This window comes from Leucopleurus acutus (genome assembly GCF_964270905.1).
Source record: "Leucopleurus acutus genome assembly, chromosome: 2".
In the NCBI taxonomy this organism is placed as follows: domain Eukaryota; kingdom Metazoa; phylum Chordata; class Mammalia; order Artiodactyla; family Delphinidae; genus Leucopleurus; species Leucopleurus acutus.
This window is the reverse complement of record NC_139143.1, coordinates 23,046,613-23,073,770: the sequence shown is the minus strand read 5'-3', so window position 1 is coordinate 23,073,770 and position 27,158 is coordinate 23,046,613. Positions and strand designations below refer to the sequence as shown.

At 35.9% G+C, this 27,158-nt stretch overlaps 1 protein-coding gene across 1 annotated transcript in view; it reads left to right on the top strand.

Annotated features, from left to right (window-relative positions):
- Positions 1-27,158, top strand: part of ENAH (ENAH actin regulator) — a gene marked incomplete at its 5' end in the record, with an annotated part of 152,320 nt that overhangs the window by 85,796 nt on the left and 39,366 nt on the right. The window contains 5 exon segments of the mRNA XM_082865237.1: positions 2,830-3,014; positions 5,047-5,086; positions 5,090-5,140; positions 5,144-5,153; positions 22,928-22,984. Coding sequence (XP_082721363.1) covers positions 2,830-3,014; positions 5,047-5,086; positions 5,090-5,140; positions 5,144-5,153; positions 22,928-22,984 — 343 coding nt within the window.

Below are 27,158 nucleotides of genomic sequence, written 5' to 3'. Positions count from 1 at the left end.
GGAGCAGTAATTGAAGACATAATAGTGAACAGGAATTTTCGGAAGTGATGAAAGGACATCAACTTAGAAATGCTGTAAATCTTAAATGGGATAAATACAAAGAAAACCACATATAGACCCATCATATTAAAATCACTGTAAACTAAATTCAAGGTGAAACTCTTTAGAGCAGTCAGTGAAAAAAGGACAACTTTAAAGAAGCAACAATAAACTGTCAGCTGACTTCTCGGTAGAAACAGCAAAAACTTAAGAGGCAGTAGATTGCAAAGAACTAAAAGAAAATACGTGGCCACTTAAAGTTCCAAACCTGATACAAATAGTCTTCAAAAATCAAGGTGAGGGCTTCCCTGGTGGCGCAGTGGTTGAGAGTCCGCCTGCCGATGCAGGGGACGCGGGTTCGTGCCCCGGTCTGGCAGGATCCCACATGCCGCGGAGCGGCTGGGCCCGTGAGCCATGGCCGCTGAGCCTGCGCGTCTGGAGCCTGTGCTCTGCAACGGGAGAGGCCACAACAGTGAGAGGCCTGCGTACCAAGGGAAAAAAAAAAAAAAAAAAGGTGAAACAAAGGTATTTTCTTACAAGCCAAAATGGAGATAATTCATCACCAGGAAATCTGCTTCGAATGAAATTCTAAAGGGTGTTCTTCAAGATCAGAAATGGTCCGAACAGAAGCTTGGAGAGGGCAGAAGGAATAAAAAGCAACAGAAAATGTAACTATTGGGTAAATCTTAAGTGATCATCAACTGTATAAGACTACTAATAATGTTTTATGGGGTTTAAAATATCAATGGAATTAAAACACCTGATAAAACTAGTGTAGGACTCCTAGGATGGGCATTGGAAGAAAGGGAATGTTATTGGAGATAAAGTATTGTAAGTCCTTGTATTGCTGAGGTAAAGATAAAAATACTAGTTTTTATTTGTCTTTGATAAGTTTAAGGTACCTGTTGTAATCTCTAGGGCAACCACCAAAACAACAGTGAAAACATGTATAACTAGCAAGCTAACAGAGGGGACAATAATAAACAACTCTAAAAGAAGGTATGATAGATTTAGACCCAAATTTATATATAATTTACATTAAATGTAAATGGACTGAACACTACAATTAAAAGCAGAGACTGTCAGATTGGATAAATAACACAAAATTGATAGTATAAAATTATAGCTGCACACAAAGGACTGAGAACAGCCAAAGCAATATTGAGGAGAACAACAAGTAGGAGGACACACTCTAGTGGCTATCAAGACTTACTATAAAACTACAATAATTAAGGCACTGATGTTGGCTCTAAGATAGGCATATTGGCTAGTAGAACAAAATAGAGCCATTTAGTCACTTCATTTATGAAAAAGGTAAACCTGCAGCAAGTTAATAGATAGTGCTGCATCAACTGGACAGCCATGTTGAAACAAAAAGGAAACTTGAACCTTATACCATAGGCATAAATCAATTCCACTGGGATTGGAGACGTAAATATGAAAGTTAATACAATAAAGCTTCTATAAAATAATACGGGGATAACATTTTCATGACTTGGGATTGAGAAACATTTATTAAACAGGTTACAAAAAAGCATTAACTATAAAGAAAAAGATTGTGAATTTGGACTGAATAAAAGTTAAGAACTCCTGTTCATCAAAAGACACCATTCAGAGAGTGAAAAGGCAAGTCACAAAATGGAAGAAGTATTTGTAACACATAACTGATGATCCCAACAGTGAGATCATCCAGAATATGTAAAGGACTCTTACAAATCAATAAAGAAAAAGATGGACAGACAACTCAGTAGGAAAATGGGCAAGATTTAATTTAAGCAGGTATTCATAAAAGAAGATCTCTAGATAGCCATTAAAACATGAAAAGGTGCTAAATCTCAATATTAATCAGGGAAATGCTAACTAGAACCACAACGATGTAGTATTCATACCCAGCAGAATTGCTGAAGTAAAGACTGACTATACCAGTTACAGTGTTGTACTGTATGTGCAGGTATGCAAGCTGTTGTATACTGCTGGGGGAGTGAAAATTGATAGGACTGATTTGGAAAGCTACTTTGAGTTTTCTACTAAAGTTGAACATATATGTATGGCTTGTAACAGTTCCACTCCTGGGTATGTGCCCAACAGAAATGTGTGCTCATTTGGTGGACATTTGGTAGGATGTTTATAACATTGTTATTTTTAGTAACACCAAGCTGGAAATAATCCAGATGTTCATTAATGGGAAAATGGGTGAATAAACATGATTTGTACAATGGGATACCATAGAGCAATGAAAAAGAATAAACCACAAGTACATGCAACAAATAGATACCTCTCATAAATAATTTTGAGGGAAAGATGGCAGATAAATTACAATATGTATTGTGTAAGTCCATTTATATAAAATCCCCAAACCTACAAAACTGACCTTTGATGTTAGAGGTAGGACGAATATCTTTTGGGAGGCGGGAGGAGTTGAGGAGGAGGTTTTTGATGTTAATGTCTTATTTCTTGATTAGGGTTTTGGCTACATGGGAGCAATCACTGAGATACATGCTTATGTTTTATACACTTTCTGAATTTATAATACCTCAGTAAACATGTTCAAATATATTTAATGAGGGATATAGATTTGCTTTCGTTTTGCTGATTTACTCTTTTAAGGCCAGCCTAACGTCCATCAGACTGACTTCTGCAGACTAATTTCACCCGAGGTAATTGTTTTAACCATTTTTTGCCAAGGTGTGTCAGGAGCAGGTTTGAATGAATATGTCCAATCAGGCTTTGTTGACGTTGTTGATTTTGCCAATTAGTAGCTTGACTATAAAAAGAATTACTGTCTTTTAGGTCGTGATAAATTGTGCCATTCCTAAAGGGTTGAAGTACAATCAAGCTACACAGACCTTCCACCAATGGCGGGATGCTAGACAGGTGTATGGTCTTAACTTTGGCAGCAAAGAAGATGCCAATGTCTTCGCAAGTGCCATGATGCATGCCTTAGAAGTGTTGAATTCACAGGAAACAGGTAGGGTGTCCTCTGGTTACTTGTTTTCTTGAACTGAAGTGTCATGTATATATTAAACCAAATCTTTTCTGACCAACTTTAAATCATGTATGTATTTGAAGTGATTCTTGAATTTCTCTTGTTTTCTACAAAAATGTGAACTTTTGGTTGTTGATGATAAACGTGTACTATAAAAGGATAATCTTATGAGACTGTTAGTAGTTAGTAATGTTTTAACCTTCTCATTTGAAGTTATTTAGTTTGTTTATTCTGATCTAGAACCTCAACTTTCATTGCAAGGACATGAGACCCAGAGAATATGCAGTGGATTGAATATGCATATTTGTCATCATCTTATTTTTTATGGAAAAAACACATGTTATCTCAAACATCTTTTTTAAGCCACTACTGAACTTCAAGTAGGACTATCTACTTCCTAGTAGATGAAATTCTAAAAGTTGTTTAAAGATTTTTTGGAGTGCCCTCAGGTGGTACAAGCCATGAATTGCATGTCCTCTGACACTGCATCGTGGTCAGAAAGATGTGTAGAAATAATTCACATTATTTTAAAAAAACACAGGATTTAAAACTGTGTATGTATCAGAGGTGAGCTCTGTTTTTATTTTGGCTTTAAAAAATAGGAAAAAATATACCAATTTGTGGTTCTCTCTTTGGGGAGATTTTTATAATCAGAAAATTAAGGTTATAATAAAACAACACATATGATTACTCTTGTCTTTGTGTATTTAGTAGCAATCTTATTGATACAAGCATGCCATAAACAAAATTTATATATTTTAAGAGGAAGGACTTATAGTTATATTAAAATTTGGTATTTTGTTGAAGGTATAGAATTTCAAAACCTGTTATAGATACTTTAAATTTTATACCTTGCCCTATTCTAAAAAGGATTGAAACATCTAGCCCATGTGTTAGTCTATTTCACATATGAATTTCAGAGTAAGAAGACCCTTTGGAATCTTGCTAAAACTACATTATGCCTATAGGTAGTTTATATTAGATTTTCTTTTGAGGAAATTAGTATCTCTATAAATAATTTGTACATAACTCATATCTTATCTATTTTGAGAAAATAAATCACTGGAACTTCTTTTGGTTTGTAAGTCCAGAAAATAGCATAGAAAAGTCTGCTCGTATGTACAGTCTTGTATGTAGATCATCTAAGTCATTGTACTTTTCTTTCAGTCATCAGTATTTTATCAACATTCTCCTGTAGGTATAGAATTGCTTTTCTGTTGCCATAGTTTTACCATAAGGAAGCAACTCTAATTGTGGTTCTTAATATCTTAATTAAATCGATCAACTACATAATAAATAATTAAAGGACCAAACCTTAGATCTAAGAGCATATGTATGACAATAATGTTTGGCTTCTCCGTGTTTGGAACAATGTAACATTACTTTTATTTCTGAACCTTCAAAAGAGTATCCATGAATATTGGGAATTAAATGTTACTTATTTAAAGCGGTTAAAATTATTATTGTTCATCTTGTCATCAAATTTTTTTAACCAATTGGAAAAGATTGTTTTTATTGGTATATAGTCATATAATTTGTTTTCAAAATGCAAATGCTAACTAATGTTTTTTCCTTCTGATCTTGATCTTTTGAAATTAATGAGTCTTAACGTGGAGAGACTCAATTACATTCTCTATTGTAAAATTTCCACATTATAGAAAGTTTAGTAAATGGGAAGATCGCCCATCATCTCATTAGCTACACAAGCATTTTAGTAAGGCAGAAAAATTGAATAGATTCTTCTCATAATTTTGAAGCTTTATTCTCTTCTCTGTCACAGTCTCAACTTATCATGGGCTGAGGAAAGAGAGAGAATGGTGGAAGAAGTTGGTCCATCCTAGCCATCTCCTTGCATCATGGCCCCAGTCACTGGCAAAGGAACTTTTGGTTCTGTAGCTTTTTCATCAGAGAAGACAAAGAAAGCATATAAAATGGCTGATGTTCTTTATAATCTGATTTATTTAGAAAGTGACTGGTTTTGTAAATTACTGTAGTTAAACACTGTCTCTGATTTTTGATAGCATTGATTGGCTTGGCAGTGGAGGCATAGGAGGATTTAGATGATATGAATCAGAAGTGTCCTCGGGAAAGGATATAAACTTTTCTGTAGATCTCTGAAGTAGGATAGGTATGTACCCCACCCCAGAGTTATTCAGTGGGCCCCTCCTATCCACCTAAACAAACATACCCAATAATGTCACCTCTCATCTTGAACATCTTTTCGCCTTCCACAGCTGTTTGCTTTGGGTTCATAGCCAATTCCTTGCTAAAACCGTCTATTCTCTTCTTGCCAAAACCAAGTTGGGAAAGCTTAACTCTTGCATGTCCCTCCTTAAGCAAACAGTGTACCCCGTAAATCTCTGATCAGAAGTGAAAGAAACAAACTTATTCATAAAGGTAAAGTAACTACAGCTATTAGTCTTTTTTACTTAGTGTTTTATCACTTTTTAAAACCAGTTTTCCATATTGAATGCTTCTGGCTTTTTTGTTTACTAGGTGTTAATGTATTATTCGTTGAATATTGGTTAGTCCTTCTTAGTGGTGTTCAGGCATTTTTAAGTTATGGACACCCTTGTTCAAACAAAATCTTTTTCAGATGCTCAGTTCATATACAGACCCCTCCCCACAAAACAAAAGCAAACCTCCAGAGCTTCTCTGATTAATGTAGGAGTTGGAAGACCATAACCACTGGGGCACCCATGTACCCTAGAGCAGGATTTGGAAATTACTAACCCATCTTCTCTGCCAAAATCAAAAATCGCACAATTCTCCCTTCCTCTTTCCCTTGACCCCCACGTCTCTAAATCCTCAAGCAAAATTTTTAAATTAACAAAAAAACAGCTTTTTCTGTAGCTAGTCATACTGACCTTTAAAAGGTGCTCTGTGTACATGTTTAATATTTCCATTTCTTTCATGAAAAGGGTGGGTGGCAGGAATGTTTTCCTTTATTTTGTTTTTAACTTGATGTGCAAGTATCTAATATACTGGAAGGTACAGGAGGTGCTAAATACAGTGAGTTATATTTGGAATTTAAAAAACGCAAGTCACATGTTCTAACATTTTTGAAGAAGAGTTGAATTAGTGCTTTCTTTTATACCAAAAGCTGCAGTTTATCAGTTTCCTTTGTCTAATGGAAATGGACTCAAATAAGTACATTCAAAATGCGTTATCCCACCTGATATTTTTGATTTCTGTATTATTAAGTACATTTATAGCAGTTTTGCAGATAATAGTTATGGATTATGTAAAATGTAAAGTCAGTCCTTTTCATGATTAGTGGATGTGAACTTGCACAATCTATTTCATTTTGAAAAAGACTTAAGTCATTTGAAAAGGAAATAATTTTTAAATTCCATTTTTTTAAAAGGAAAATCGTATTAGAGTTCAGTAAGATTATTCTACTGTTGTTCTACTGAACCAAGATTAAGCATACCTTTATAAGAGGAAAACCTTAAAATATTTTACCATTAACTAAGACTGCTTTTGCTGGATTTTGTTTTATATCTATTGAAAGCAAGATATCCTCCTGTTGGAAATTTTCTTTAGACTTGGTAATTAAATATTTATAAAGACTGAGATCCCATTCATTTTTTAACTGTTAATTTGGTCTGATAAACCTTTCACTGTGTGCATTTGTATGAGTTTTATCTTAGCATTTTTTAATCTTTTTGAGATATGTTTTGGAATTAAATGGATTTAAAATATCTCAAAAAGTTTCTAGAAATACTTTATGTGTTTTATAGTGACAGTTATTTTTCATTCTTCCAGAGTGCCAGTATCATGGGAGCAATATTAAGGTTATATCACAGAAACCATCAAACAGGTTTTGAGCGTAGGTCCTGTGCTAGGCACTGGGAATAAAGCTAACATGATAAGGCCTATCCCTTGCCTTCCAGGATTTCACAGCAAAATTAGAATTCGGTTTGTAAAATGCTGTGAATGAAGTATGCAGAAGAAAATTCTAGGGTAAAGGAAAGTTTTGAAAAGACGGTGATGCTTGAGCTATGTTTTAAAGAGTGAGTAGGTGATAGAAGAACGTTCTGGATTGGCTTGGAGGCATGAGAGCCTGGAGCAGTTGGGAAACAAGCAGGTGATGTTGTGGCTTGGGCACGAGAGTTTCTGTTGGGGGAGGGAAGTCACAAGAGATAAGACGGGGAAGGGCCTTGTATTCTTGCTGAAGGGTGTGCAACTCATGATGTCGTCTGCCGTACGGTCTTTGAAGGGTGCTGAATAAATGTTTGATGTGATCAGGTTTGTGCTTCAGGACAAAAGTGATGGATTGGTGAGCATGTGGTTGCAGGCATGGAAATGGGTTTCGGACGCCGCTGTGATAATATCAGTGAGAACGATGAGGCCTGAAATGACACAGTATAAAGAGGAAAGGAGCAGAGTGAAGAGGAGGTGACAGACTTTATTCAGTGCCTACCGTGCCTGTGAAGACATTGTTCTAGGCCTTCTACTTAATGTCCTCATTTAGTCGTTAAAGCAGTTCTGAGGCAAGAATAATAATCTGTTTATTAGGCACCAGCTGTGTGGCAGGTCCTAATTGGGCACGTTTATTACTGATAAACTTTATAACAACACTGCAAAGTTGGTGGCATTATCCTTGCTTTAGAGGTGATGTTAGAGCTTTCAGAAGGTCACTGGCCTGGCCCAAGGGCCCACAGCTAGACAGTGGTGTAAGTGGCGTTTTTACCCAGATTTAATTTTAGCATTCAGCCTCTTTCCACTATATCCGTGAGATGTAACGCGGACTGGTCGGGGAGGGGAGGATGGTGTTCTAAGACAATTACCAGATGTGTCAGTTTGGGCAGCTGGTGAAGATGGATTCTAAAGGTGGTCTTGGATAATAGTTTTCACTTCTAGCTTTCCTTAATCAATAATCTTATTGGAGAAGTAACACTGAAACAGATAAAGCGTTAGCTGCTCATCAGGATTAAATGAGTAACAGGTTTGGGGGTTGGGCGGGTGGGACAGTTTTTTTGTGGGTGCTGCCACGTACTGCTTCCTTCTCTAACTTACCTCTTCACACCCTTCCCCATTTATAAATTCAGTCTCCACAATAATGTGAGGTTAATCTGTCACCCCCAGTTTCCAATTAGGAAGACTGATATGGAGAGGTGGGACTTCCCTGAGGTCACATATACCTAGAAAGGGAGGCACAACTGGGACTGGGTTTTCCCGACCTCCAGGCCATTTCTTTTTATTGCATTCCTCTGCTTTTCAATTCAAGATCTTCAAAGCATATTTTAAAAGGCTTTTGAGGGAAGTCAGTTTCAGGTGAGAAAACAGGAAAGAGAAGAACTTTCATTTACTTTTTGTTTTATGGTTTTTAGTAAAATTTTGTAGTCTTTCATTTTGATTTGGTGGAAAAGAACTTAAAATTGGAGGTAAAAGACTCCAGTGTTGACTGTCCCTCTGGTGGCAGGTTGCCTTCTCTGAAGCTGTTTCCTTATACTATATGAAAGGATCATGAGAATACCTGTGTTAGGATATCATGGGAATTAAATGAGATAAAGACATTAGTATTTTAAACTATACAGTAGAATGTTATTTTTTAGTGCTAACATTTAAAAATACACAGAAAATTCTACCATGTGGATTAATTTACTTAGAGGAATAAAAGTGGTAGAGAGACTTAGAAGTTTTCTCCAACCTCTTCTTTGTCTTTACTGCCTGGGACAGATATATCATGTTATGTTCCTCCTCCCCTGTAGAAAATTAATTAATTTATCCATCCTTGGATACATGCAAGGGGAAATAAGACTCAAATCTTGCCCTCAAGGATTCTTCTACTCTTGTAGAGGAGATAAGACACAGTCATAATCCAAAAGAGGAAGTCATATCTGAGGTACAGATAAAATCCTGTGTGAGTATGAGAAGGGGAATGAGATTTCTTTTCACTGGAACAATTGGGGAAAAGTGTTAATGATGAGATGGCTTTCTGAGCTGATTTTGAAAGATGGATAAAATGCAGGCATAGGGACATGAGTTGGGGGAAAAGGCATATCCAGCCTAGGAAATAGCGTATGAGTACAAAAGTGGAAAGAATGAGCTTGTTTGTAGACCAGGAGTTGTTTGATTGGCCTGCTGGGGATTAAAGTCAGAAAGGTAGGTCTGATCAAGAAGGTCCTTTGAGAGCTGTGGGTGATAGAGATTTAGTGTATGTTTTTGAGCAAGTGGAATGACGTGAACAAAGCTGTACTTCAGAAGGCCAGCAGTGGTTTGAAAAGGGAGCTGCTGGAGGCCGTGAGACAAGCCTTAAGTTTCTGAGTGGAGGCAGAAATAGTAAGAATAGAGAAGAAAATTCAAATAGGAGAGGGATTACAGTGATAGAAGCAGGTGCGTTTAAACAGGAAATCACTATTGTACGACTGCTTCATCCCCTTGGGTAAATTTTTCTTTAAAAAAGAATTCAGGCTGCCCATTTTCACATGACAACAATAGAGATCTCTGGGAGAGTATCATATCCGTTTGCAGATAATGTGGGACCTAAAATTATTTCTGCTATGTGAAGAAAATCAGTAGTTTGGGAGAAAGAGGTGGAAAATGAAAATGTAGTTCAGCATAAGTTTGAATTTTTCCTGCGAACCTGAGTCCAGGTTTTAGAAAGAATGGTACATGGGCACAGTTTTTGTCTGTAAATAGCTTTTAGAGAACGAATATGTTAAGCCCACAGTTGAGTAATTTATTAACAGAGTTAGCATACACGTTATATATGAATGTCCTTTTCCTTGGGAGATAATTCTGTTTGGGTTAGAACAATGATTTTCAACTTACTACCCACAAAGCTACTACAGAACAACTGATAGAGTTCTGAGATAATTTTCAGGGTTTTGGAAAGCTAAATAAACGATGTACATCATACATTCCAGTGACAGGGTTGTACCTCCTAACTCAGATATAAGCTTCTTTGTTTGAGACTAAATTTGCCAGCTCTGTGGAGATGCTTATTTATCTAAAACCAGTAAGTTCTAATTAACTACTGTTGACACTTTGAAGAGCTTGTGATTGTGCCAAGATACTGATAAGAAGAGTTGTAATAGACCCAGTGCCTGAATTGAACACGACCATTTATGTATCTTTGCTTACTTGTGGAAGAGCAAAGATTAATGATAAATACAGTTCCTTTGGACAAGCTCACCCTAAACATGGAGTCCAAGGGGGTTAGTTAAAATAATAAATGGGTTTCTAGTTGTTGAAAAGGTTGGGAACTACTGAGTTAGGCTTCTGGTTCCTGTGCCCTACCCATCATATCTTATAACCTCTCTCCCAGCCTTTCTCAGCCAGCGTTACGTAAGAGAGCTAAGTGCTGATGCAAAGTGATTTGGGTGACTGTTCTAACATATGAATTATTATATATATTCATATGTGAATTTTTATTTATAATAAAAGAATTTTAAAGTATTTACTTCATGACTTTTAAGCTTCTAGTCACTAACTGTTTGGGAAAGCTGCTTTGGCTTGACCATAACTCAAGTCTGATATTGCATTTTTCATAAGCACAGCTTTAGACTTAGGTTGTGGGACTTAGGATATTGTCCTGCTCCAAAGTGGGATTGATTAAATAACTAAAAGAGACAAGATGTTTTTGATAAATCTGTATTTCATAATCATATAGGAAGTTATTTTAGCCTGAAGTTTGTTGTCAGACAGACACTATTCTGTCTCTCATTCTTGTTTCTCTGCTTCTCTGGTAGTTGGGCATCTTATTAATGTATTGTCTGTTACAGGTCTAGCTGGTGACTTCAGTTCTTCAGGCTTATTTTACAGTAAGCTTGCAATTTAATTAATGGTGCTGCAGTGAACTGAGGATGTCATCCATGATTATTTACGTGTTTCCCTGTGTGAGAATAGTAATTTGTATACAGTTACTTTACTTGTATTCCTGAATTTTAATCATATTTGTTGGCCATAAATTGGAGAAGCATTTGCTGGCTGTTAAACAGTCGAAAATTCTGATACCTTTTTGTCGGACTTTTTCATCTTTACACGGGGGTGCAGGGAGAAGCTTTGATAGAATAGAATCTGACTTGTCCATTGATGACAAGACATGAATTGCAGGAACCACTTCTACTCTCATGAGACCAATCACAACACACAGTGGCGGCCAAATCTGTGGCCCAATTTTTACAGCCTAATTTTTTTCCAATTGAAGTATAGTATATTACAATATTATATTAGTTTTAGGATCACAGCCTAATTTTGGACATGCTTTCCTCAGTCTGTAAGTGATAGTGTGTACCGTTGGGCTGTCCATGTTTGTATTCAGCAGAGAGCAGACGCACATTGGTTCAGTGCCTCTGAATTAACATTGGGCATTCCTGTTTTTATGATCTAGGCAAGATAGAAAAATTCTAATTAATCTTTTGAAGATGGTATTAAATTGTGGTATTTTGACATCAGCTTTTTATATATAAAGAATATTGTGACATTGTTTTATTAACCCATTAAAAATTCCTAAGAGGTAGATGATCTCATCTAAAAGAGGAAAAGCCACAGTAAACTGAATTACTTGTGCTCCTAATAAAGGTACTGTGTTACATGATACTAGGGAAACAAAAATGAGTGATTCGACATTGCTGACCTTAAGGAGCGGTTGTGTAGAGAAGATACACCATGGTCGGAAATATCTGCAAGGCAGTGTCAGTACCATGCATGGTACAGAGCGGTAATTAGGAAGTGGTATAGGCAAACATAGCATGCTACTCACGTAAAGATACCATGAATAACTCCTTTAAGGTAGACCTGCTATTTCTGTAGGCTTTTGCAATTTCTGAGATGATCCACGTGAGGAAACAAATGACTGCTGTTTTCTGGAAATTTTCCGTGATATTTGGCTATGAAAATGCCATTCATGTAGGAAGAAATGTATTTTTATTGAGGAGTTTCCTATGCAAATATTGTCCTGATCTTTACTGTGATAATACTATTCAATATACTAAAAACAAAGCATTACTTTTTTCTTAATTCAGATTTAAAGTCACTGGTCTCCATGGATTTCACATTTTCTTTAAGTCTTAGAATCATACATCCCCAATTTGAAGATGTTGACTGAATGGGTGATGTTAATTCCCGGGAAACAGGTCTCTAGTGTTTTCCGCAGATAATACTAGAGAATGACCGTATGTTCATGGGAGGTAGGGTGGATCTTTGCATACCTCTGTTGTGTGTACCAAATCATCTTGCAATGGCTTTCCATAGCTCTTAGAATAGAGTACAGGCTTCTTAACAGGACTCTGGGTTCCTTCATGAGCTGGCCCTTCTTGACTCTGCATTAGCTAAACGCACTCTCCCCTGCTTCAGGTCCTTGCACCTTCTGTTCCTTCTTTCACCACAATGAGACTTACTGTTTTCAAAAACGCTTTAAAATGTTAATTTCTGGACTGTATAAATAAATTTGGAAGAACCAAAGTTAGTGACAATCCTAATACAGTGACATTTACTAGCAATTTTATTTGCACATAAAGATCAAATTATTCAAAGTGTCTCCTTCTGCCAAAGGCCAAAAGATATATGCATACATACATTTTAAAATGTACCCTACAATCTTATTAATCTGGACTAAGATATATAAACAGCTCTCAAGTACAGTTAATACAGCAGTAGTAATTTATAGTATTATTTACATGAATAGATGTTTGAGTCTCTAGAGTTTTGTTCTTAGGAAGCTATAACTGTTTTTCTGCTCCAAAGGGATAACTGTTCTTTTGGGAAATCAGCTTGAATTATACCTTTTCCCTCTTAAGTAGGTACTTTGGCCTCAGTTTGGATAGTACGGTTTTAGTTTCAAGTATCATAACCCAGATAAGAGCTAGGTTTTCAGGACTCTCTGATATTTCCACATTGTCGATTAGTCCATTGTCGATTAGTCCAGCAGTTATTTATTTCTCTGCCAATATTTATTTACCCTTTCATTCATTAAAGTATGAATTTGAACAAGTGTCATTTAAAACTTCCTATAAGTATTTCTTGTGCATTTTATCTTCCTGTGAATAGTGATGCTATGGTCCTCCCTGCAGCCGGCCTGTGGAGTCTTGACTTGCTTAAAAACAAATTCAGCATAAGGTCGTTGCCAGAAGAGACACAATCAGACTGCCTTTCTAAAGACACCTCCCTGTTTTCTAGAGTCACCCCTCCCTTTAACAGTTATCTTGTGCCCTGCCTTCTGATGCTTTTTGGTCATGAGGCTTGGGGAAATAACTTAGCTTCACCTGAATTTCTTCACACTGGGAACTGGCTACAGACCAGGCTTTTTCCTTGCTTTTTTTTAAAATTTGTTTTTTGGCTGCGTTGGGTCTTCGTTGCTGCACACGATCTTTCTCTAGTTGTGGTGAGGGGGGCTGCTTTTCGTTGTGGAGCATGGGCTCTAGGAGCGCGGGTTTCAGTAGTTGTGGCTTGTGGGCTCAGTAGTTGTGGCTCGCAGGCTCAGTAGTTGTGGCGCAGGGGCTTAGTTGCTCCGCGGCATGTGGGATCTTCCCGGACCAGGGCTCGAACCTGTGTCCTCAGTATTGGCAGGTGGATTCTTAACGACTGTACCACCAGAGAAGTCCCTTCTTTGCTTTTTAAAGAGTTGATTTTTTTTTTTTTTCCTGGAAGCTTGTGGGATCCCAACCTTATAGTCCATTAAAAACTTCAGATATAGATTTCCTGCGTGTTCTGGGATTTCTTTATATTATGCTGAACAAGGCTTTATAGGAACCCCCACTTACCCATCCACATAAAGGTGGTTTTGTAGTTGAAAATGGTTTTATTTCCCCTGACTTTTGTTTAAATATTTCTGGTCTTGTATATATCTCCTGCTTCTTTATTATAAAATTATATACAGATTCATTCATTCTCATATTTATTCTCTCCTATTTGCATTATTTAGATGCATTGCTATATGTAAAGGTACTTATAACACATAGTAGACCTTTAGCGAGTTCTGATTAAGTTACATTGATTTGGGCTTCCCTGGTGGCGCAGTGGTTGGGAGCCTGCCTGCCAATGCAGGGAACACGGGTTCGAGCCCTGGTCCGGGAGGATGCCGCATGCCGTGGAGCAACTAAGCCCGTGTGCCGCAACTGCTGAGCCTGTGCTCTGGGGCCCGCGAGCCACAACTACCGAGAACCTCATGCCACACCTGCTGAAGCCTGTGCTCCACAGCAGGAGAGGCCACCGCGGTGAGAAGCCCGCGCGCCGCAGCGAAGAGCGGCCCCCGCTCGCCACAACTAGAGGGAGCCTGCGCGCAGCAACGAAGACCCAACACAGCCAAAAATAAATAAATAAGAATAAAAATAAATAAATAAATTTATTTTAAAAAAAGTTACATTGATTCTGTAAAACTCCTATTTAGTTAAATAATCAGTCACCTGCAATGTGCCAAGTACCATACTGGTTGCTGGTAATGGGAAGCTGAGTATGGCACTGATAGTACCTTTGAGTATCTTGAAGTCTAGTGAGGCAGACAGCTGACTCTAACATAATATAAAGTAGTAACTCAAAATAAATTGGAAGGATCTTAGACTCGACCAGTTTTGGTATTTTACAGTGTGTTTCCTTCTGAGCTCTAGCTGGTATTGAAGTTTTCTTTTTCCCCTCCCCCTGTTTTGTTTTTAAATAACAATGTATCACTGCTGCTTTTGTAGTTCATTTTTAGAGAATGAGTAGTAAAAGACTAAGATTTAATGTGGAAAATGTCTAATGAAGAAAGTAAAGTGACGTAGGATACAGGTTGAACTAAAATATTACTAAGAATATCATTTAAAATACGATAATAAGTATTTTGTGCACAGTTTTCCAGAAGAAGTTGTTCTTTATCGGGTAACATCCATGGATTCTTAAGAGTGGGAATATGGCGTTCCTAATTTAAAGCTTCCTTGATTGTTATAAGTTTGACCACATAGCTGATGGCTTTTTCCATTTTCTTTGTCTGAATATTTGATGTTTCCTCTAAATAACACACCCTCACGTTTGAATTGTCATATCAAATTTAGATCTACTAATTATGAGTCATATATTTTAAAGAGTAGTGAAATAAAGATACATATTGCTATGGATATAATTACATTTCAGAGACTGAAGTTAATGATGTTTAGTTTGTAGAACAAGTTTATTTTTATGTACTTGTTGACAGCCCACACCAATAACTTTATTTACATTTAATTCTATTTCATAAACCCCATGTGAGGTAAACAAACCCAGTTTATCTAATTTATTATATATTCATCAAAACTATTCTTTTAATAAAATTTTACTTATTTTTGAGTTTCCAAAAGTAAATGTGGACATCTTTGTCATTTAAGTGTTAGGGTTGTCTGGGGTTGTTTTAGATAGAAGTTGCTTCTTGGTTTCGTCGATGAAGTATCACGAATTATTGTCCAGAGAAAATGAGAAGGGCAAGGGCAGTAGGGTTCCCAGGGAGAAGTAGACAGCTGTCCTGGTTTAACTAGGACAGACCTGGTTTTCAATGAACCATCCTGAATGGATATGTATTCAGAGTCATGACCTAAGAAATGGCTTTGATTTTTGATTCCTCCTGAAAAATAACACGATGGCAGAGGAACCTTCCCATACCAGCTCTAGTGTTTGGAAGGGACACCCAGGTGCTGGCTCTGCAGTCCTTCCAGACACTTGGGGTCATGCTGGTACTATTAATCGAGTCACTTCTTCAATTGTGTACATCCAGTTCTCTCGTCAGAACCTAGAGCCAGTTGGAGCTCCACCCGACAAGAACTGCTCTGGGCAGTAGAACTCGGTTTTCCAGCACAGCATTTTGTTTTTCTAGCGAAAAAAATTTTTCCGATTAAAAAGTTGTGTGCTTATTATAAAAGTTTAAGCAGTACAGAAAATCATAATGAAGAAAGTAAAAATATCTAAAGTCTCACCATCCACGCAATGGTTAGGAATCCACCTGCTGCAGGGGACATGGGTTCAAGCCCTGATCCCGGAAGATCCCACATGCTGTGGAGCGACTAAGCCTGTGCACCACAACTACTGAGTCTGCGTGCCACAACTACTGAAGCCCGCATGCCTAGAGCCTGTGATCTGCAGCAAGAGAAACCACCGCAGTGAGAAGTCTGCACACCACAAGGAAGAGTAGCCCCTGCTCGCCACAACTAGAGAAAGCCCGTGCGCAGCAACAAAGACCCAACATGGCCAAAAAATAAATAAATAAATAAATGTATGTTTTTAAAAATGTTTAAAGAAAATCCCACCATCCAGAAGTAATCACCTTTAATATTTTCCATAATAGAAAAGTAATAGGCACTGGGATATTTTTCAACTTTATGTTATAAACAATTCCAAGATGAAGAATACAAGCATGACATGGCACTTTTTCTTTTCCTTAATAGCTTTACTGTACCATACAGTTTACCCATTTAAAGTATACAATTCAGTGGTTCTTAGTATATTCATAGAATTGGGCAACTATCCCCACAATCAGTTTTAAGAACATCTTCATCACATGGGAAAGAAACTCTGTGCCCCTAAGTCACTATCACCACCCCTACTCTTACCCCACTCCCATTCCTTCATACCTCCCAGCTCCTGGCAGCCACTAATCTGCTTTCTGTGTCGATGTATTTGCCTGTTCTGTACATTTCATATAAATGGAATCATACAATATGTGATCTTTGATGACTGGCTTCTTAGCGTAATTTTTTCGAGCTTCATGTATTTTGTAGCAGGTATCGTGTATGGCAGTTTGAAAAGTAAGTCATTAGAAGAAAGCATGTATTCACATATCTAGGCATACTCTCTAAGTTTTAACAATTGACCTTCTTATTTTCACAATTGATGTTTGTGTGTTAAAGTTGTAGGAGTATGGTATACAGTGAAAGTAATGACTAATACTTAATATTTTTTTTACATAAGGAGGTTACAACCAAAGCAGAAAGACTTCCTCATATTCTTTAGTTTAAAAAACTCAACATTTAAAGACTTGGTAAATTGTGAAAGTAGAATTGTGTAGTAGTTTTCTTTGCCAAATTGAATGTAAATAGAGATGAATGCTTGGCCATTTGTGAAATCTCTGAAGTTTATTCTCTTGGTCCCCAGGCTCAGTTTTCTTGCCCAGCATTGTCCTTCACTTTTTTCCCACATCCAAGAGCATTACCTTAGAACTGCATACTTTTTTGGTTCTCTTAATTCTTTTTCTCTTACAAAAGGAGGAAAGAACAGACATGGTCTTTGAAAATTTTTGTATTATACTTTTAGAATGAAAACACTTTTTTCTTGGTTAAAAGAATTTCAGCTCTTTACATGTGGATGAGGAAGCAAAATTGCATGCGTTTCCTTAAAAATGATCTGAGGTGGTCTCATCTCATTGGATTGCCCACCACCCCCAAATGAGCCTGGCCCATGGAATTGGGTGCCTTTATCATCCCCCCCACCCCAAACTTTCATTTTGTAGGATGTCACACATCTCTTTTATCTGTCTCCCACTTTCCTTCTTGTCTGAATATAAGTTTGTACCACTTTGCCTAATTTTAATGTATGAAAACTTTTCTCCTAAGTCTTTAGACAGATTCTTCATATTTCTTAGAAAATTTGGTATTACCCAATTTTATACTTATTATCTCCTTTCAAATTTTTTGAAGTGGATAACTGGGGGAAAACATATATAATTATAAAACTAGAAATAGGAAATAAGAATTCTGAGTGAAGGAGGAAGAAATAATTATATTAGTTGTCTGGGGGCTAATAGTAACTCCAGTTGAGTGTTGACTGCCAGAAAGTTCTAATTAGTACAAAAAGGAAGCATACTAGGTGACCAAGAAAAGAATATCACAGGCAGAAGGCATGTGGCATGTGTAAAAAAAAGCCCTGCAGCGGGAGGAGCATATAGCTCATTTGAAAATTTGGAAGAGCAATGTACCTGCAGTGTAGAGAGAAACAAAGTATGAATGGGATGAGTTAGGCCACAGCCACATCATGGGGAGAAAGCACTGGAGTTTGGTATTTATCTTAAGATCAGTGGGAAGATATTGAAGAGATTTTACTAAGGGAGATGATTTGATCTGGTTTAGTTATTAAAGTATCACTGGCTGCTGTGGGGAATGGGGGAGGTACAGCATCAGAATGGACAGTTTATTTAATAGTCCAGGCTGGTGGTCCCTTAATTTTTGAGCTTATCTCCTAATGCACATGCATTTATAGCTTATGTATATGTTTGGCGTTGACATATGGCATACATTGTAAAACATGAAAAAATAGAACTGTAAAAAGGATGAGAAAAAAATTAACAGAAATGGAAGTACTACTGTGTTCTTTCCTACCTACCCTAGGGTATGTTTAGCATTCTGGGATATATGAATCCCACTTTGAAAACCAAGAGATCATGGAACATGAAGAGTGACAGTGGAGGTAGTTTGGAGAACAATGAGGAGATTGCATTAACAGGACTTGGAAGTAGGTTAAATAGTAGTAATGGAAGGGCCCTAGATATCTGGTTTGCATAACTGAATAGATAACAGCGCTGGTGAGAGAGTTAACAGGTACTCTAATAATAAGCTAATCATCTTTGTTAATGTGCATTCTACCTGAATGTGGTGTTTTCTCTGAGCATATATGTACTTAATAGTGCCTTAGTAACGAAATAGAAGGGGGTGGGGATGGTGAGGGAATTTGATCTATGCCCATGAGGAAGAAGCAGAGAAATGAATGTGGGACACGGATTACTCTTACCTTTAGAAGTGTTAGGATATGGCAGGATTGGTGAATTATAAACCCCTCAACTTCAGTTTCTCTAGCTGGAGACAGTCACTCATTCCACATCTAAAAATAAATGGCTTACAAAACAGATGTTGGACTGATGCTATTGCCAGTCAAGCCTAATCAATTATCAGCAATTTATCAACTGTTAGCAGCCATTTTCATTCTTGCTTAGAAGGGAATAAAATGCATTTGAGACCCTAAGTTGGGGGAGAACTAAAGAAATGAAGAGGGGCGGGGAAACCCAGTCATATAAATAGTTTTGCTTAAGATTCAGTAATGAAAAAAAAAGAGAGAGCAGTTCTATATGATGGTATTGTTTTCACATGTGGCTATAGATGCATGATACCTCATTTTTTGAGATATATAACAATTTTCCTTTATTAAAAACTGCATATATTTTAAAACAAAATTTGAAATTCTTTTGAAAATGTTTTTAAATGCCACTTTAAAATTATCCTCACTTTGAATAAAATTTACTATTTGTAATTCCCATGTCTTTTAGCACAGTGCCCTGCAAATATGGTACCTTTTTCCTCCCAGTTTTATTGAGGTATAATTGACAAATAAAATGGTAAGATGTTTAAAGTGTACACGATGATGATTTGATACACATGTAAATTGTGACAGGATTTCTTCCATCTGGTCAATTAACACATCTATCACATATTTATCTTTTTTGTTTGGTTGATTGGTTGTTTTGTTTTGGTGAGAACATTTATGTTCTATTCTCTTAGCATATTTCAGTTATATAGTACAGTGTTAGCAACTATGTTATCAACCGTGTTTTACATTAGATCTTCAGTCTTTATTCATTTTGTAACTGAAAATGTGTACCCTTTTACCAGCCTCTCTCTATTTCCCTCACCCCGCAGCCCCTGGCAACCACTTTTCTGTGAGTTTAGCTTTTTTAGGTTCCACATCCAGGTGATTCCGTGCAGTCTTTGTTTTTTCTCTGTCTGGCTTATTTTATTTAGCATAATGCCCTCAAGGTCCATCCATATTGCTGCTAACAGTATTTCCTTTTTCCTATGGCTGAATAATATTGCAGTGTGTGTGTGTGTGTGTGTGTGTATACACTGCATCTTCTTTTCTGTTGATGGACACTTAGGTTGTTTCATATCTTGACTATTGTGAATAATGCTGCACTGAACATGGGAATGCAGATATTTCTTCAGTATCCTGTTGTCAATTTCTTTGGGTGTATACCCAGAAGTGGGATTGATGGATCATATCTTAGTTCTGTTTTTAATTTTTTGAGGAGTCTCTGTACTGTTTTCCATAGTAGCTGTACCAGTTTATACCCCATGGTACCTATTTTTGAACACAGGCAACCATACCACCGCAGTGTCTTCTTCCATTCTATTCTGTATACCTTAGAACAAACACAAACACATTTGCTTTCATGCCCTCTCAAAAATGGTTATAGTAGAACTTTGCAATCATGAGGATAATACCTGGGGCCCTAATGATGGTCAGAGGTATGATCACTGCTAATTTGCATGCTATGCTGTGCTTACTCAACAGACCAGCTTTCCAGAGAGAACAAATCAAATTAAAACCAGCTGTAAGCAAACATTATCTCACTTAATCCTCAGAAATGCTGAGCTGGATAGTTTCCTCGTTACAGATTTCTTTGGGATTAACTCCTGATCGTGGAGACCTCTAATGTTAAAAATGTGAATGCTAAGGGTCTACTATAGTAATTATATATTGCAATAAAATGCAGTAATACTGATCAAATGACAGCCTGTCATTTTCTCCTGCTAATATCTCACCCAAGGTTTGTGTATTTCCCTGCTTGTACAAAATACCTAATGCTAAAGGATGTTAAAAGATGGGGAAAAGCCTGAGGGACAGCTGTTTCACAAACTATATTAGAAATAAATGAACAACCATGACAAGACTATTTCAAGGTCAGAGTAGCTCATAGAGATGGTCTTTTTTCTTTTCTAGAAGTCTAATATAGATGTTAAGTTTTACTTTTTTGATGCATCTTAACTGCTTTAGTTAACCTCTTTAGGTCATGTTTTCCTTTAGGGTGCATCCTTACTTCTGTCAGCCGTAAGCCTATTTTAATACACTGATTTAAAGAGAAGTGTCTTTTTTTTTTTAAGTGAATTTACTCAATCTGTACACTGAACATTCTTTTCCCATATTCCACCCTCCTCCCTCAACTGAGTGAAGAAAGCGTTAACAGCATCAGTATTAAGCAGGAAGTGCTGTTAGCCTTATGCATATGATGGAATGAATAATTTAGTATCTTCGGGAAATGCAAACTGCAGTAGAACTCGAGCAACCTTATCAGAATTTAGATAAGTATTTTAGGGATGGTATGAAGTAAAAGTCAGTAGAAAGAATATGTTTAAAGATACCAAGTGCAAGAATGTTGCATAATAGTTTAAACTGGCAAAATTGGGGATTTGGGGTCTTACTTGGTAGTAACGTTTTACCTCAATTCTGACGATTGTCAGATGACTTTTTACCAAAGTGATCGGTAATGGAACGTGGCAGTTTCTTTGCTGTCAGAGATGAGATAATTTCTCAGGTTTTTCCTGTAAATTTTTAATATTTCCCTTATTTTTTTTCCTCCTTTAAATATGAATGAAAGGAACTGAAGGGTAAAACCTGAAGACTAGGCCTGTTTATTTAATAGGGGCTTTATAGAAGTAGTCATTTACAAACATCGGTAAGACAGATTTTTTAAAAAGTTTAAACAAAATATAATTATTGAACATCTTCTAAATGGTTTATCGTCTTTGGCATGATCTGATTAGGCTAGTAGACATTTTATATGTATGCCTGTGGTCTTTTTTATGTCATTACTGTAAATATTGTGCATGCGACTTTAATAATAATTGATTAAGTGGGTGGAAGTACTTAGGAAAGGTGACATTCAACAATCTTATTTTGTGTTTGAAAATATCTGCTGTATTTAATATCTTTAAAACAAGACTTAAACGTAATTGGATTATATTAAATCTAATTTCTAAAAAACAATAAAAAATTCTCTTATTTAAGATTTATTACCATTTTCAGGTGTGCATTCTTTAAATATAAATTGGTTTGGTTTTGATTCTATGCAAACTTTTAGTTAGCATAAATTGTATTATTTAAATAATAGTTTTAAGGGAAATCTAAATTACTGTCTTGTTTGCCTTTATGTAGTCTTTCTTAAGTCAATATATTTTTAACTTGTTTATTGTTTCTTGATTAATACTAATGGAAAGAGAAAATCTTTCCTATGCTGAAAAGAATTTCTGAAGTATTTTATTTATAGAAAAGTATTGATGTAAAGTTTTGAACGTCACTAATGTAAAACTAAAAGAAATTTTTGTTTTTCCCACCCCAGTTTTGAGTGTCACCTTGCTTTTGTAAAAGCCTTTCCCCTTTTCATAAATTATCATCTCCTTCTCATTGAATTTTTTCACTTAAAGAGAATTTACCTCATTAATACTTAAGGTAAATTTTAGTATAGGCAACCTAAATATTAAGTGGCTTTTTGAGGTGGCCACGCATTTTTTAACAAGATTTTGTCAAATTCATATGCATATATACATATTGAAGAAAAAAGGAAAATAAAATGTGGCTTGATAAAACAATGAATAGTTTTGCTGTTTTTCAGAGATCAAAAATGAAGATATTCTTATTTGACATCAATGAATATATATCACTTTAATTGCTGGAGGCTGTGTAAAATGGCTTTGGTCTTCAACTAGTAGAGATGAGTTCATCTCATGTTAAGCTAATCTTAAGCATTTCCCTTAAATTTTTTTCAGCTGCAAATTCTTTTAAATGAGCAATACTAAAAGAGGGTAGCTATCATGGAATTAACTAATGGCCATAGATCTGACTTCCTGTATCTCAGGTCCACTTACTTTTTAAGATAATTGTAAAATGCAAATCGATTGCATTCTCTGATTGTATAACTCAGGAAATAATTAAGCTGTAAGTGCATCATTTGGTCTGTGGCTTATTATAGGGTTTTTTTCCACAAATAAGATTACACATAAAAAATTTTAACAAGTTTATGTTATAAAGAGGATACGTTTTTATTAAATTACAGAGTTTCCAGAATGAGGATCTAGCTAGGACGTATGTGTAATACTTTTGAACCTTTCAAAGCACCTTTTAGTTTATGTGAAGTTCTTCAGATGGCCCCGTTGTCCTTTGAAGCTTCTAACACCAAGGTGTCTGTTGCAGCCCAGAGCAAAGTTACTGCTACCCAGGACAGCACTAATTTGCGATGTATTTTCTGTGGTAAGCAACATTATGTTTACATTACTTTTTCAAGCTGTGGTACATACTCCTTGCGCATTTCCATAACTTTTGTTTCCTTAGGCCATGGTCTGGTTTGTGGTATTTGGGATACACAGCAAGCTACTGTTTTATGTTGTGATATTTGTTGTGGTTCATGTAGGTGGTTTGGTCAGCTTTTGAGTTGGCTTCTTAGAAAGGATTTAGTTAGAATTAGGATCTCAGAACTAATTTCTTGTTCACTTCTTCCAACACGAATGAGAGGGGTTTTTGTTCGTTTTTGTTTTTAACTATTTTCTTTGAGAGCAGTCTTTTAAATTAGAATTTAAGGGGAAAAGTTATATTCATCTTAATATGATTTGGGGAATATAAATGTGATTTATTGGAAGGGAGCTTTTGCTTAACTTGAATTAATTTTCAGGTGTACATGTTGTAAGGCAGATGTGAGCTCTTATTAATAGGTTGGTTTCTGATCGACAGCCTCCTTTATTCAGTAGGTTAGATATCTGTGGCTTAGGAGTGAATTTAGGCTTACAGAGTGTTTTCTTTCACTCTCACGCTCATATACTCACGTGTGCACATATATGTGTTGTTTGCATGGACAAACCGGTTATGTCACTTAACCATTCCACATTACAGTTAATCAGGTATATGCATTATATGCATATCCTTCTCCTTACACTAGGATGTATCTATATATATACACATATACACGACACACACACGTCTGAATTCTTTTTATTCTCATTTGATCCTAAAACTTTCTGATTTGAAAACCCAAGTTCAAAAAGTGACTTTTAAATCTTAGAGCCTTTTTTTTTTTTTTTTAAACTCGTATATACGTTTTTGACTACTGTATACCTTGGCTGGCCAGATTATTTTATGAGAGATAAAATGATATATACTACTAAAATTTTATATAAACAATTCAGCTGTGTATATGTACTTTATCCATGTGAATCAGAGTTTTTGATACGATCCTTCAGTATTACTAATACTGTTTCTTGACCTATAAAGAGAATTGCTTTAAGATTGATATACTTGCTGGTTTAGGCAAATAAGCATGTGTTAGAAATTTCCAAAAATGAAAATTCTAATGCATTTCTTAATCACCTGAGGTTTTATTTTACGATCTCTCCAGGTGACAGTTACAGCAGTGAGCCTGTTGTGCGGCTCCTTATAAACTCTCCACTCCTTCTCAGGTTCCTTAATTAATCATTACAGATTAAGTGAGTAATTAGTAACTTTTAGTTCTGGTTTTTCCACCTCCTCCTGGGGGTTCTTCCAGGCGGTCTTTTGAACTAGCCATGAGTGATTGTGTTTGTGTTATTAGGACTCTTTCTAGCTCTTTTTGAAAACCTACTTGATGTTCTATACTTCGCTACTTAATATGTGTAGTTCTCATGCAGAATAATAGAGTTTACCCAACTGCAGAGAAAAGATTGATTTGGCCTTCATAAAGGTGAATTTTTTAAGTTGTAAAATAATGTGTTAAAAAGCAGTTTCCCCCAGTAGTATGTTTAATTGATTTAACTGTGTACAAACAATATAATTACCACATTGCTAAGTTTAAACTTGATTGTATTGTGTATAATAACACCTATTTGTCTTTTAGTCCTGTGTTTTAAATAGTCTGTGGCTAAGTGTGAAACTAGGTCTGTGAAAATTAAAATGTGACAATAAGTGAAATATGCTTTACCCAAAACTCAGTATTGAAGTCAAGACTGAAATGCCATTCATTCCTGGTTTAGAGAGACATTCTATTCTGATTTCCATCATTTATAAGATACCATATCAGTGACATGGACACATTTTCTTTATTAGAAACATGTGATTTACATACTTTGCTATATGAATTCTAGCCAGGACAAATTAAGACCAACCATTGTCTTTGGCTGTGGTAATAGAACAGAGAAAACTAACCCTCATGTAGCTACTGTTCTTTATGATACAATAGTAGGAACAAAGCAGGTTCACTTGTCACTTCTCCTTTTTTCCCCCAAAAGAGCCGTTAACCACCCTGTGATGCTCATAAAATATTGTTACTTACCCACTGGTTAGGAAAGTACCTTTTTTGCATTCTATGAGAACACAAATACTCATGTAGGCATATGACCTATGTGAAGTAACTAATAGTTATATTCCAGAAAATACAGTGGCAGCTGACAGCCTTGCCTAATCTTAATTGCTGCTTCATGTTGTGTGTGGTGCCTTTGGTATAATTTAACAGTTGTATAACCCAGTAAAATGTTTGACAAGAATGAAGAATATAATTGAGTACCCGAAGTTCATAATTTACCTAAGACTCTTTTATTTAATGCTCACAGTATAGTTATATTATTTCTTAAATGCACATGAATTTCAATGTGCTTGTTATTGTTAGTTGACAATATTGATGCAGAAGAAACAACGAAATAACCAGGTTAGATATGGATGTGAGAAAATGCCAGGGGGAAGGCGTCCTCTCTTCTGCCCCCCAGTTAATAACGAAGGTGTTTGGGAAGACAGATAACCCACTATCACCAAGAACCATGCAGAAAAGAATTTTAAGAGTTGTTCAGTTGTTCTTGGATTCCTCCCATTTTAAAAGGATCTTCCTTGTAGTAAACTATTTTTATAATTAATAATATCAGCCAGAAAATATTGCCCACATTTTTAAAACCTCCTTTTAAAACAAGCTTGCTGAGTAAACTTTTAAATTAAAAAAAAATCCAAAATAGTTTTTATAAATTGCTAAAAGAAACCTTTCTCACATTCAGATTTTTTTGTAAGTTGTGTCAAACTTTGGACAGTTTAATTTAAAAAAAAACCTTTAAATAAAATCAGAAGGATTGAGTTGAAATTTTGACATCTTTCTCTTGAATTTATGTATTTGAGTTAAAACTTACGTCAAGATTTTAATTGGTGAATTTAATCTATTAATATTATTGTTGAGCTACAGTGCTTGATGTAGATGTGAATTAGTGGGATCGAATTCTTTGAGACTGATGCCAAACAAATCTACCTACTGACATTCACTGCTTAATTATTCGAGTAGCATGAAGTTTTAACTTAAATACACAAACATTGTTTTTAAAACTAGTTAAACCATGGTGGTCTTGTGAGTTGCCCATGCTGAATGCTCACATTTGATATTTTTGGATAAATATAACTTTGGAAAATACTACCGCAAATAGTTTTTATTTTCTCACACTTACCCTCCCACCTTGTATGTCCCCCTCCTCTGCCAGAAGAGACGAGTAAAGTACTAAACCTTAGGGTATGGCTTAATAGGACAGTCTATTTTTATATCATTATGTTAATATCCGAAAGAAGGAACGAATTCCAGTCTGTCTCCTAGACACATTACATATTTTCATTTATGCAAACATTTAAGTGCATTTTTAATTTTAAAAGCTTTATTTTATTTTATTTTTTTGCTGTTACTGATTACATGGGATTAATATATTTTTATATTTCCTCTATGTGGCTCTTAAAATAGCAGACTCTTTTAGGAAATCTAATGAAATATCACTGCAGTTGTCATCTAATTTGTCTTTAGAGGACAAATTAAATGATTAATGTAAAAACGTGTAAAGAGATGAGGAGAAAAATTAGTAGGTAAGTTCAGATCAAATTATTTGTTTTTCTGCACTTGGGATATAAAAGTACTGTATTATATTCTAGTGAACCTTATCCTTCTCTTTGTGAAATCTTCTCCACTAGTATAAAATAGATACTTTGTGCTTTTAACTCATATAGATTACAAGAGTTTGCTTTAGCACATAGAAGCATTTATTTATTAACTGTTTTTTATACTAGTGGTCTACAAAACACTTTCAAACTATCTGTTAGGGGCCTTTGCTGGCACACTAGAATTCACAAATATGTGCAGCATATCATTACTCATATATTTCTCTCCAAGAGTGGAAGATAACTACTGTTTCTTTATTCTCTTGTTTACTGGATTAGATTTCAAGATTGTTCTATTGTAACCATAGGCATTGTATATTAGGTCTAGTATTTTATTTATCTCATTTTATGACACATAATTTTTATATCCAGCGACATTAAAATGTCCCATTATTTAGTGGCCTTCTTTATGAGATGCTAAAAATGGGTCTGCATTTTATATGATGTGGGAATGAATGGTCATTAGTTTCTCATGACAGAACCATGTTGCTTTGAACGCAGGTTT